Source organism: Xenopus laevis, chromosome 7L, assembly GCF_017654675.1.
Source record: "Xenopus laevis strain J_2021 chromosome 7L, Xenopus_laevis_v10.1, whole genome shotgun sequence".
Classification (NCBI taxonomy): domain Eukaryota; kingdom Metazoa; phylum Chordata; class Amphibia; order Anura; family Pipidae; genus Xenopus; species Xenopus laevis.
In genome coordinates, this window is record NC_054383.1 from 89,904,772 (window position 1) to 89,918,906 (window position 14,135).

Genomic DNA, 14,135 nt, shown 5'->3' on the forward strand with positions numbered 1-14,135 from the left:
TGAGTTCTGATGTTATCAGTTATAAACGGTGAGTTCTGATGTCATTTCTGTCACATGACTCACTGAAACTTGTGTATTATAATAAATAAAGTACCCCCAGTTGAAAAATATAAGGATATTAGAAGTTACCTCGGAGTTCCATGACCTGTATAAAAACACTCGGCCTTCGGCCTCGTGTTTTTATATGGTCATGAAACTCCTCGGTAACTTATAATATCCTTATATTTTACAAGAGGGGGTACTTTATTCACTATATATTTAACAAAATGGTTTTAAATAACCCAGAACATCTAATAAAATAGAGATACGAGCTGCTCTGTACACATGTAGAGGGTTATTTATCAAAATCCAGAAATGTTCCTATTTTTTAAATTATAAAAAGTCAGACCAAACTAGAATCCACATATTTATGAATAAAAAACTCGAAAAAATTGGATTAGGAAAAACCACTTTTTCGGATTGTCCCGCAAAAACAGAACGTTCCGCATTTGATGCCCAAGAACAACCAACAAAATTTGACGTTTTTTGTGGAAGATTCAGTGTCAAACACCAAAAACCTTTTATGAGAGTTAAAATATCCTCAAATGGCTAAGGGGACATCTGCCATTTGACTTCTACATGAATTCGGCAGGTTTTAGATGGCATATTTCCAGAATGGGACTTGGAACAGCATCGGGCATAATAAATTGCAAAAAAAATCACGTCTTTTTTTACCGGGTTTTTGGCATCAAAACAGACACCGGGAAAATAAATTGTGCATTAATAAATAACTCCCCCTCCTAAATATTACATGAAATGTAATTTATATACGGTAATAGTTATACAGTGATCATTACTGTGGGAAAAGGATGTGGAACTTCATGTTGTATAACTCTCTGTACTTTTGTATAATATCTGACTACAACTAGCTAAGGCAATGGAAAACTATATATATATAGATATGTGCCAGTGTTGCAAATAGCTACTTCTCCTATAAGAAATTGGTGCCATGCACAAGCTTCCCATATCTATTAAAGGTTGTGGTTAATGTGTAGCCTGAAGTGATGTTAATGACATTATAGCAATGGCAGTAGCATGAAAAAATAGATGATAAGATTCTAGCCCTGCCCTTAATAATTAACATTCAACAGTAACAGGTAGATATAAAGCAACCTGTTCCTCTCTGGATTTCACAGGTGCCTGAACTCTTTACCTGCCTGGGACTAAGTGCAGCATCACAATGGATTTGAAAGGATGTGCAGCAGCAGCAGCAGCGCTAGTGTTTCTTGGTCTGATGGCCATGCCAGTCCAAAGTGCCTCTTCTAATGTATCTTGTAATATCTTGAATGAAACTTTGAGTAATAAAACCAACAACTTTACAATACAAGTCAACCCAGACAAGAATTTTTTGGTAAATCGTACATACACAGGTAAGTTAAGCTTTCATTACTAATCTCCCATCAACTTTTATTATTTTTTTCCCCTCCTGTCTAATAACAATGTTTTACACAAAGTGTTGTCCTTTTATCAAACATGGCACTTTGTGAACACAAGTGTTCTTCATTGCAGGGTTGTTTTCTAAATTTGATTTCTGCTTGGGCATTATCTGCAAGAAGTTTGTATGTTCTCCCTGTTTGGGTTTCGTCCCACACTCCAAAAACACATAGACAAGTTAATTGGCTTCAGTGAAAACTGACCCTACTGTGCATGTGTTAGATTGTAAGCTCCTGGGGCTGGCTTTGATAAGTAAACTTTGTGTTGTTGCTATACAGGTTTGGGACCTGGTATTGTTCAGATAAGGGTCTTCATACTGTACCTTAAGTCTGCTAAAAATCATTTAAACATCAATTAAACCCAATAGGATTATTTTGCCTCCAATGGTCTTCCAGTAATTTGTAGCTTTCTGGATAACAGGTTTCCAGATGATGACAAATCACATACCTGTATTAATAACAGATACAAATTACAAGTGTATATTCTGTAGCAGTGATCTATAGTTTCGTATAAATGTTTTTTTATAACGTTAAACCTTATTTGGCTGTAGATGGGATGCCAGGAGTTGTAATTCAAAGACCACTATGGTGAAAAGCAGTTTTTTTGTAATAATATTAAAAAGGCATTTATGTTTCCAATTTATATTTAAAAACAGGCAATGGTATCTTGTCTTTGCCTTAGGGAGTGCAATGCAAGCCTTCTGAAAAGAAAAAGTATTCATATACCTCAAGCTACAGAAAAAGCTTTGCCTTAAAACCAAATATAAGAGGGTTTAACTGGGGATCATAGGCAGATACATAGCAATTGCTCTTTTCTCTATCTTTGGTTAAGGATCTAGAGCTCTTGTTTCTTAGCATATAGCTAAAGCTCCATAATTTAGAGCCAAAAATGCAAACTTATAGCCAGTTTCACTCCTCTTAAATCTCATCAACATAAGATGTTGGAGCATGGCTTATAATGGGTTGAAGAGCAACTAAACGGAAAGAGGGTAGAGATTAGGGAGTGGAAGGGTAAAGTTACCTGGAAATTCATTCACTTTTTGAAAACTGAAAGTACTTAAAGGGATTCTGTCATGGGAAACATGTATTTTTCAAAACACATTAGTTAATAGTGCTGCTCTATCAGACTTCTGCACTAAATCTCATTTTTCAAAAGAGCAAACAGATTTTTTTTATATTTAATTTTGAAATCTGGCATGGAGCTAGACATATTGTCATTTTCCCAGGTGTCCCCAGTCATGTGACTTGTGCTCTGATAAACTGAAATCACTCTTTACTGCTGCACTGAAAGTTGGAGTGATATCACCCTTACACCCCCAGCAGCCCATCAGCAGAATAATGGGAAGGTAACCAGATAACAGCTCCCTTGCAGATATAAGAACAGCACTCAATAGTAAAAATCCAGGTCCCACTGCAAATCCTTCGGTTACATTGAGTAGGAGAAACAATAGCCTGTCAGAAAGCAGTTTTATAGTGCAGCATTGGCTCTTTCTGAAAGAACATGCCCAGGCAAGATAACCTGAGATGGCTGCCTACACACCAATAATACAACTTAAAAAACAATTATTGATTCAGGAATGAAATTTTATAAGGCAGACTGAATTATTTGTAGTGTAAACAGTGTAATTTAGAATGTAGAAAAACTACACCATAAAAAACGTGGCAGAATCCCTGTGCTACATACATAACATGTATTGACTAAACAAAAGCTGAAATGCTTAACCCTCACATATTATGTGACTTTATTGCATGTCGCATATTATCCTTTATGTGTCCTTCATGTGACTGTGGCTCATCTTTTTCATTTCACTACTCATTTAATGGAACAGATACAGTCTAATAACTCTTTTAAGATCTCGCCAGTGCAAGATAGTGGAGTTAAACAAGAGTTTAGTGAATTTAAAAAACATTTTTTGGTGTAAGCAGAGATATGTTAATGCCAGTAATTGGACCCTATATTACAATATCAAGAGAGATTTTCATCAATGTAAGGTATTCAATTCGAATCACATTCCTACCAATTAACTGGAAGGAAATTTCATGTTCTTTCAAAGCATTTAAATCCTGACCAATTTCCTGCCAGGAAGGTTTGTTCTGGTGCTCAGATTCAGTCATTGGACAGCTCAAGGTTAAAAGGGACACAAGTGCAGCAGGTCTGTGCAAGTAATTTTCCATTTCCTGCTCTTTATTTACAAGCTAAAAGCAAGCGGAACTTAACAATATGTGTGAGTGCAAATATTGAAACCCCAGTAATCTATACATATAAACATATGGGGTTCCTTATCTGGAAATGCATTATCTGAATTACAGGAAGGCCATCTCCCATAAAGTTCATTTTAAGCAAATAATTAATTTTCTAAAATTATCTTTTTTTCTCAGTAATAATAAAACTTAAAATTGAGTCTATGGGAGATAACGGGTTATCATACAGATTCTATATCTGTACTTGATTCTAACTAAGATCATTAATACATATTAATAATCCTATTGGGTTAATTTCATGCTTGAAGGTTTTCTTTTGGTATGGTGATCCAAATTATGGAAAGACCCCTTATTCAAAAAACTCCAGGTGCTGAGCATTCTGGATTAGGGATGTAGCGAACGTCGGAAAAAATGTTCGCGAACATGTTCGCGAACGTCCGGACAAAAATGCGAACGGTTCGCGAACGTTGCGAACCCCATAGACTTCAATGGGAAGGCGAATTTTAAAAGCTAGAAAAGACATTTCTGGCCAGAAAAATGATTTTAAAGTTGTTTAAAGGGTGCAACGACCTGGACAGTGGCATGCCAGAGGGGGATCAAGGGCAAAAATGTTTCTGAAAAATACATTGTTGACACAGCGCTGCGTTTTGTGCTGTAAAGGGCAGAAATCACACTACGTCACTCAGGTGGTGTTTCTGGACATGGAATGTGAAAAAGCTCACACAGCTAGGTGGCACTTGGTTAAAGACTGGGCAAACAATGCCTGCAAGGTCAACGTATACAGTAGTGGTGGATACGGAATATATTATTGCTGCTTGAAAAACGTCACTCAGGTGGTGTTTACGGACACGGAATTATTATTGTTATTATTTAGACAGAATGTGAACAAGCTCACACAGCTAGGTGGCATTACTAGCCAGCAAAGCTACCTAACCTAAAATGTCCCTCAAATCCCTGCAGACTTCTGTCCCTACAATACAGAGCAGTATCAAGTAGATTACTAGCCAGCAAAGTTACTATCAACTGTCCCTCAAATCACTAACAGCTCTCTCCCTACACTAGGTCTTCCAAGCACACACAGGCAGAATGAAAAAACGCTGCAGGGCTTCAGTTTATATATGGAAGGGGAGTGGTCCAGGGGGTGTGGGGGTGGTCCAGGAGGGAGAGCTTCCTGATTTGCTGCCATGTATCTGCTGGTCTGGGGGAGAAATGGCAAAAAAAAGCTCCAGCTAAGGCGAACCCAAATTGGCGAACGTTGCGCAACGTTCGCGAACATTCGGCGGACGCGAACGGTCGATGTTCGCGCGAATTAGTTCGCGGGCGAACAGTCCGCGACATCCCTATTCTGGATATGTTGAAAGTATATGAATGTGTGAAATTCCAAAATTGGTATAATATGTAGTATGATATTTAGGGGCACATTTACTTAGTTCTAGTGAAGGAATAGAATAAAAAAACTTCGAATTTCAAATGTTTTTTTTGGCTACTTCGACCATCGAATTGGCTACTTCGACCTTTCGACTGCGACTTCAACTTCGAATCGAACGTTTCGAACTAAAAATCGTTCGACTATTCGACCATTCCATAGTCGAAGTACTGTCTCTTTAAAAAAAACTTCGACCCCCTACTTCGCCATCTAAAACCTACTGAACCTCAATGTTAGCTTATGGGGAAGGTCCCCATAGGCTTTGCAAGCTTTTTTTGGTCGAAGAAAAATCATTTGATCGATGGATTAAAATCCTTCGAATCGAACGATTCTAAGGATTTAACCGTTCTATCGTTCTATCGAACGAATTGCGGTAAATCCTTCGACTTTGATATTCGAAGTCGATGGATTTACCTTCTGCAGTCGAATATCGAGGGTTAATTAACCCTCGATATTCGACCATATGTAAATCTGCCCCTAAATGTAAAAAGTAATATGATTATTAATACTCACATAAAGTACAGAAATAAGCATTAGACTCATATGTTTAACTTAATTATATAGTTCCCTTTTAATAGTTTCCCTTTCAGAAGTTCTTTTGCCATTTTCTGTATTAAAATTTCCAGGAAAAATAAACCCAGAATCAGAGGAAGCAAATGTATCCCCTGATCGTAAGCTAAACAGTTTTCCTAAGGTGTGGTTCATATCATTGTTTATAAGGAAAATATGACCTTGTTCTTAGTTAAACAAAAAAATTATCAAGTCACCTACCTAATGTTTATCTGCACACACCCTGTGGTCATTTTATCTGCATATATATTGTATGTTACGGAAATACTGTCATCATTTTCCTTATATATCTGGAAATGTTATGTTTCAAAATAATCAGCGATTAAAAAGGCTGATGACATTTTTAGCTAAACAAGAGCTCCCCTCCATTTTTTTACCCAAACTGTAGCATTTCTCCCACATTAACAATTCCCCTGATAAGTGGAGCCCATTTCAACTTGCGTTTGATACACCTTTATGGTCAATTGGCATATGGTTTGCAAGTTGTGATGCATGCAATATCCACAGGTGTTACAATGCAGTTACTTCTGGAAATGCTAATGCAGGTATGGGGTCCTTTACATGGAAACCCATTATTCAGAAAGCTCCAAATTTCAGAAAGGCCAACATTTTTCAAAAGATTTCCTTTTTTTCTGCAATAATAAAACATTATTTTGTACTTGAGCCAAACGAAGATATAATAATCCTTATTATTTAGTTTATTTCATGTTCCTAGTAGACTTAAGGTATGGGCATCCAAATAACAGAAAGATCCATTATTCAGAAAACCCCAGGCCCCATGCATTCTCTATAACAGGTCCCATAGCTGTATCATAAGCATCCATGGTGCACGTTAGCTGTTAGGCTGGGCAGGCACACTGGAACTGATTAGGAGAATTGTATTAGGCAAATGTTTAGACACATAAACCCTTGTGAATAGTGTCAGTGCACACCCAATTTTACATCCAGTTTAGTGATATTCCCTCTCTGTGAGATATTACAACACATGTATCCTCTAGTAATAAACAAGGTGCTGCCTTTAATTCATATTTAGATGACAATGTCCAGGCTGTCAGAATAACTTAATGAATTTTTTGGACAATGCGTTTTTTTCTTTAGGAGATAAATAGGTAGAAATAGGTAAGCTCAGAGGCCTTTCGTTTTAATGAGTTTAACAATGATTTATATTGCTCTTCATCGGCCATATTTTACATTTTACCTATGATTTGTTTGTTTATTTTAGTTACAGTAACATTGTCTGGGAACGGAAATGTAACAGTGATCCTTCAAGCTCATTTGCCATCAAATACTTCAGGCAGTGCGGTTGGGACGTGGTCAACAACAAATGAAAGCTGTAATGGGAGCCCCTTATTTCTGAATCTCACTGAAAATGGATCAGTTTCTGCAAACTGGACAGCACCAGATACTGTGCAATCTGTTGGGATATAGTGAGTATAAGCTTTTTTTCTGTGATCAAGTGGAACTTTTACCACAATGTAAATCAGTTTACTTGTAAATCACTGCATTTTAAACTCCCTTTCTCACTTTCGCATGTCTTTGTCTTTTATTGTGTCATTCTTTTTCCTTAAATGCCCAATGACTGTCTTACCAAGGCCCTTCTACGCTTCCTAACCTCACTAACTCTATTGGCCTACAGTATATGCAAGATCAGCACCCCCATAGCTTATAACAAGGTTACAGATACATAGAAACAATGTGATAATAGTCAAACCCCAATATGTAATAAAAGGTACTGGAGTAGTAATCCATAGCAGCCAATAAAATGTTTGCTTTTAAAGAGATGATCAGTGAATGCTACCTGCTGATTGGTTCCTATGGGTTATTGTACCTGGGCAAACTTAGTACCTTTTATAACATAACACCAAAAGAGTCATATTTCTGGAAGCAAAAAATCTTGTTTAAACTAGTCTTCAGAACGACTTCATCAAGAAAACAAAACAGTAATTATTTCTTAATCTCACTAATCGAAATGTCCTTAAGCCTGGGCTCCCAAGCCACATCTCTGACTCCCTGGGGGCGGCAAACACCATATTTTGGTGCCCTATGCCTTTCATTTTACCTTGCACCTATAATAATGCAGCTTTTAAAAGGTTCCTGCAATTGTTCACAATGTAGGAGTGATACCATCTGTAGTTTAGTTACATTGTATCTTTACTTCTGTCCTACAATGTTAATGAATGATTTTGTTAAGCTCCCACAGGTATAATTTATCATTTATACTGACACCTTTCCCACTTGCCATTTTGTTTTGTCTAAACTGACAACTCATTTCCTTTTTTTTTTTTGTTGCTGTTAAAAAGCAATTCACCAATAAAAATTGTAAGGTACATATTCAATGGACAGCACTTTAGTGGTTAGCATTTTAGCCTCGCAACTCTTGCATTTACTTTATATAGTTAAAAACCACAGAGGAAGGTTTATTGATTCCTGATAAGATTAACCATAGTGTGTATGCATTAGGAATATTTAATTGCAAGCTCCACTAGGGCAGGGACTAATGTGAATGAAATATAGGGAGGCCCATTTATCAACATTCTGACTTTAGGAGTTTTGGAGGTTTTAGAAACCATAAAAAAACAAATTTTCTCTCAAAAGTAATAAAATCAACTTGTTAAAAAGCACGAATGAATACAAATATGCAACTGATACAAATACTAATACAGAAACCTAGAAATCCTCAAATTTTTCATGCAAATACAAGTTAAAAAAAAAAGAACATTTACAATTGGAAAAGGATAAATCCCACTACATGGTCTTCACAGCTTTTAGATGGTGAAGTTTTGTATGAATGTTTTTTGTATTTTTTTATTTGACAAGCTAGGATTTTATCGTGGTTTACTTAGTATAATCCGCGATTTTTAGTTCTAAAAAAATATGATTCATGAAAACAAATGAAATATGAATGTTATGAACAATAGAAAAAAAACCTCCAAAAATATATTGAGAAATGTTATCTCTGGGACGAATAATAGAAAAATATACCTATAAAAATTGCTTTCTTGTTAAATATCCCATTATATATGCCAAATGTTGATTATATTCATTTATAGAATTGAAATAATCATACCAACAAAAACATATTATGTAATATACTGATTTTCTTTTTTTTAATTGCAGTGCTTATATCAAGGAGGGAAATGATATATTCCGAGTAGAAGCTATATTAGTTGTTGGTAAGTAACACATTTAAAGAGACAGTTGGTTTCCAGATAATTAAACCCAAACATGTACTTGTAATAAAGCCAGACAGCCTTTCAGAACAAATTAAGAATATTTTAATGTGATAATTCAATAACATTGCTATTTTTTTAATCTTATCTATTTTAGCTGCACCTCCCAACACAACAAAAGGTAAGATCCATTTTATTACTTGGTTGGATTTTTACATGTAGCCCAGAGTGTTAACCTTACTTCACGTAGTTGGTAGCATGTATCTTGTATCCTTTTTGTAACTTCTAATAAGATTAGCACCTATGTAATTTCACTAGCCCTGGCTGATTTTATGTCAAATTATAGGAGCATCTGTACATGAGCTCATTTGTTTGGTATCCAAATGATCAGCCCATTAGATTTTGTATGATATGACCATCTGTATACCATTGATCTGTTTGTTTAGACTGATAGGCTAGTAGTGAGATTGACAGATGCAGCCTTGTTTTACTTCAGAAGAACAAGATGTTTTAATTATAGATAGACTGGCCACAAGTTACTGCTACTTTTAATTTGCTTTGGTCCCTTAGCAAAAAATGCCAAAAAATAAAATCATTTTTTTCCCTATTGCAGTACCAGACACGACTACACCAAAACCAGCCACAACAGGTTAGTATTAATATGTGACACTTTCTCATATACAATAAATTGAGTCTGTTAATCTATTATTCGCCATCTGTTCTCCACTAAAGCTTAAATGTGCTAGAGGAACAGGCCAGCATTTGTGCATTTGAAAGGCGGTGCAACGGCTGGGCCTCGGGCTACAGATCTACTATAAGGAATAATAAAAACTGTGCTGACAAATTTCTCATATACTTTCAATCATATAATGAATTTATTTCTACTTCAGTGCCGAAATTATTTAATTGTCTCGTTTTTTTGTTTAAAGTCCCAGGGCAATAAAATCAGAACATCTGAACTAAGTGACAATAACGCTAAATTAAAATTAGAATATATTAATGTGCAGAAGTCACCCAGTTTTAAAATAGGGCCATTTAGGGCACAGACAGAACATATACGGCAACTCAAAGAAAGTTGTTTGTTCTCCAATAACTTGCTGAAGGGCTCCATTGTGTTAAAGTCTATCCAACAAATATATACAGTATTGTAGAGTCTAATAAGCCAGGTTGGCTCAGTACATCAGAGTAAGGAAAGTAAGTTAGAAGGACAGTGATGCACTAGTTTACAAGATGTGTGTGTTCTCATTTTGACTCTGAATTTCTCATTTCTCATTTTGGCTCTGAATGGATACTTACTTTTTTTTCCCTTCTAGTTTCACAGATAACATCTACCAGTGTGAAAACTACAAGTGCAAGTTCAGTGATCCACCCCAGCTCCCTATTAATGGCACTGACCGAGACAATAGGCCTCTTTCTCATCACCAGCAAACTCCTTTCATAATCAAGCATGGACAAAATTAAAGCTGTATCTATGTATTTTTAAAGGCTTCTTTTCAATATTTTGTATTTAAAAAGGCACCAGTAATGAATATTTGCAGAGGTCCTCAAAACCAGGAAGCCAACTCCTAGCCTTAATATGTCACAGTGCTGGGACCTGGTTTAGACATTAACATATTTTAAACCAATGATATATATGATCATACTCATCACAGTAATTGTTCACTAGACCATTTGTAATTTCAAAATTCATTCTGTCATTCATTCATTGACGCATTACGATTTAAACACTGCCTCTCATCATTGCTTTTTTTTAAGGCTAAATATAATGTATTCTGTTTCTGGAACCATAATGTATACAGTAGGTACCTACTGCACTATACTGGAACCAGGTTTTGTGGTCATTAGGGGGAAGACTGAAAATGTGATTTCAGGCATGATTACTAAAAGACCACTAAAAAAATCACTGCCTGACTAAATAAATGTAACTGTTTCTTCTTTTGTTGCTAATAAAATACATTTCCAAATTTAAAAGCTTATGCATTTATATTTAACACAATTTTATGAGTGTGTCAACTGGTAAACTGTCTTTAAGACAAAAATGCCACCAATTAATAAATAATTTAAATTGTCAAAATTTAAGGGATTTTGGGAACTGTAGCTCACGCCAACCCATGCAGTGTAGATTTCTGTCATAAAATGTTCCTTCCTATAATTAAAGGAGAAGGAAAGTTACAATTCAAGTGGGGTGCCAAATGTTAGGGCTGTTGCAGTTCTTTGAAAATTGTAGTACCAGCCCGGGGTATCAGGTAATTCATTAAAATCACTGGATGTGTCCAAACATTTGGCACCCCCCTTGAATTGGAAGTTGTATTATCCTTTAAGTGTGAATGGTTTACCTTCTGCACTGTTTGGATATGAATGTTTTGGATATTATGTGGCATATTAACTATATTTATGGATATGAAGAAAATGACGGTACTTGCATTTCCCTTCATAACAAGGACTCCAAGTGCATCCGAGGGATGGAACAACCAATGTTTGTGAAGAGTATATAATAAGAAACAAAATGTCATGCCATAAATAGGAATTGTATTTTGTACTTTGTTATATATGTATTAATTAATAAAGTCTGTATAAATCAACTTTATGAGCAGAATATTTGCAAAAGTGAATAAAACCAAAAGACTTTATCTGGAACCTGAAATGGAACCCTGTATATAAAGAGATTTATGTAATATAGAGCCACTGGTCTAATCACAAATAGCAAACTATCAATGGGTAGCAAACATTGTGCCTTTTATAACATATGGTATGCACAGATTGACAGTAAAAAATACTAGGGGACAGTGGATACTCCTGGATAAAGGCTAAGAGATGACTTGAAATACCTGTGGTAACTGTTTGGGAGCATGTTTGATGTTTGGCAAGCAGGTAGACCTGGAAAGCTCATTGTTCTCCAGTGCAGTGCTATTTATATGGCCTACACAATTCTTCTCAGTACCCTTCTGATTTTTAATAATAGTCTTTTTAAAAAATCTGTATTGAGTTGTTTTTTTGGCTACATTCTAGGAATGCATGGTAACATAAAAATGCCTTTTATCTTAAAGCTGGCCAGACTTAAAGTGCCCATACATGGGCAGATTGAGGCAGCCGATTCAGGTCCTTTACCTGCTAGTGGATGGGGCTCTCTGACGGGCCTCCCAGACCGATATCTGACCAAAAAATGGGGCAGATCTCAATTGGGCAGGTTTGATTTTCCCGCCCTATTGAGGACTGCATTGACTATTTGATTGTCATGCCCGTCATTCTAATCTGACCGTTTGACCATAGGGCCAAATAATCAGATTGACCCAATATCACACACCTTTTGATCATACACTATAAAACTGCTCATTTGGCAAGGCCGCAAAACGAGCGGATTGTATAGTGTATGGCCATCTTAAGGCAGATTTTCATGTTGTCCAAGCATGTTGTTTGCAGAAAGGTTTTTGGTATACAGCTGGGATCTTTAGGGAGGTGCTATAATAACTAGAGATGCACCAAATCCACTTTTTTGGGATTTGGCCAGAACCCCCGAATCCTCCGTGAAAGATTCGGCAGATTACCAAACAGAATCCAAATCCTAATTTGCATATGCAAAAGGTGGGGAAAATGTTTTTTACTTCCTTGTTTTGTGACAAAAAGTCACGTGATTTCCCTTCCCACACATAATTTAAATATGCAAGGATTCGGATTTGGTTCGGCCGTGCACAAGGATTCAGCCAAATCCGGATCGTGCTGAAAAAGGCCGAATCCTGCGGAAAGTGAAAGTTTGCTCCAGGTCAAACAATTCATTTCAGTCAATGAGATTTCCATTTGCCGGTCTGGTTGGAGGAGGTATAAATATTTTCCCCTAATGGAATAATCTGTCATCAGATTCTTCATTCATTCTTAGGGGACACACAATGTGGCCACTTAATTGAACTAGCTTTCAAAATCCCATGAACTGGACATATTAAGCTACCCAATATTATTTGAGAAAGGGGTGACTGTGGTGCTACAGTATATTTGACTGCACCTATAATGAGAGTGATTGCTGAGTATATTGATGTATCGTACTCAGCAGTGATTTTCACAGAAACATATATGCAACAGTAGGACTTTATCATTTAAAGTGGACCTGTCACCCAGACACAAACATCTGTATAATAAAAGTCCTTTTCAAACTAAACATGAAATCCAATTTCTATTTTTTATTAAAGCATTCATAGCTGCTGTAAGCTCATTTAAAAATTTCAGCTGTCAATCAAATATTGTCTGCCCCTCCTCTATGCCAGTGGCATAGAGGCGGGGCAGACAATTACTTTCACTTTCCATTCAGCACTTCCTAGATGTCACTGTTCTCAACACATTCCCCCTTTCTCTTCACCATTTAATTGTGTAGCCAGGACATGGAGATGGACATCGGGTCCCCTATTCTGGTTCACAAACAAGATTCTGAGATGATACAAGACTTGTCTTAATAACAGTGCGCACAAAATGGCTCCTGCCTGCTTGTTATAATTATGAATTCCCAGACTGAAGGAAACAAGATTCAAATAATTTATATAGTGTAATTAAAGTTCATTTTGCTTGACTAATGTGATCAAATAGGATTTGGAATAATTTTTTTGGGTGACGGGTCCCCTTTAAATCTAATTGCGGGCGAATGTACTTGCCCACAGTTCGATTTTTTACTACGCAGATGAAATCAGAGATTAGAATTCTTGCATCTAGAGTTTGAACAGGCAAAGTGCAGCACAAGCAAAAAGGGCCAGACAAAACATCAAATAAGAAAATATTATCTTATGGTTTATCACGTGAAAACGTAAGGGCAGAATTTTATTTTCAGGGCATACAGGTTATAGATATTTTTTTCATTGCAGTTATGGGGAAATCTGGAATTGAATTAGGAGATATTTTCTCATCAAATTGAATCTGGCCAAAGTGTGGCTCACGCAGGAGCATTGTACCTTTAGCAGCCAGTAAGTGCTTTCTTGTACAACATGCAAAACTACTAATGTGTCATTAATGAGCCCCATAATATTTAATAGATACATTAGTAGAATGTACAAACAAAAGCCTGCCCTTGATCTGCACAGCTTAAGAAATCAATGCTGACTGTTCATTCTCGAGTGATTATAACATGCCAACTGTAGCTTAAATGCAAGGGCTGTATCCAACCTTACTAAATTCTACACTGATAACAAGTGTCTTTGATACTCACTGCATACTATAGCACATAAAGTGGAGAACAACAAATGTATTTAGCAAATGGTTTATCTCAAGAAGTGAATTCCCTCCTTAATACCTGATTTATACCTGAAGTATTAGTGT

General features: G+C 36.3%; 1 protein-coding gene across 1 annotated transcript; it reads left to right on the forward strand.

The window, feature by feature from the left end:
- Positions 1-1,147: 1,147 nt before the first annotated feature.
- Positions 1,148-11,422, forward strand: LOC108695843 (placenta-expressed transcript 1 protein). Its single transcript, XM_041569317.1, has 6 exons — positions 1,148-1,409; positions 6,893-7,097; positions 8,788-8,843; positions 8,998-9,021; positions 9,454-9,489; positions 10,154-11,422. Exons 1-6 carry the CDS (start codon positions 1,220-1,222, stop codon positions 10,279-10,281), a joined length of 639 nt encoding a protein of 212 aa, XP_041425251.1. The 5' UTR covers positions 1,148-1,219; the 3' UTR covers positions 10,282-11,422.
- The last annotated feature ends 2,713 nt before the right edge of the window (positions 11,423-14,135 follow it).

Coding starts and splice junctions, on each gene's coding strand:
- LOC108695843 (XM_041569317.1), top strand. CDS start 1,220: ATGGATTTGAAAGGATGTGCAGCAGCAGCAGCAGCGCTAGTGTTTCTT. Junction 8,844..8,997: donor AGAAGCTATATTAGTTGTTG/GTAAGTAACACA, acceptor TATCTATTTTAG/CTGCACCTCCCAACACAACA. Junction 9,022..9,453: donor ACCTCCCAACACAACAAAAG/GTAAGATCCATT, acceptor TCCCTATTGCAG/TACCAGACACGACTACACCA.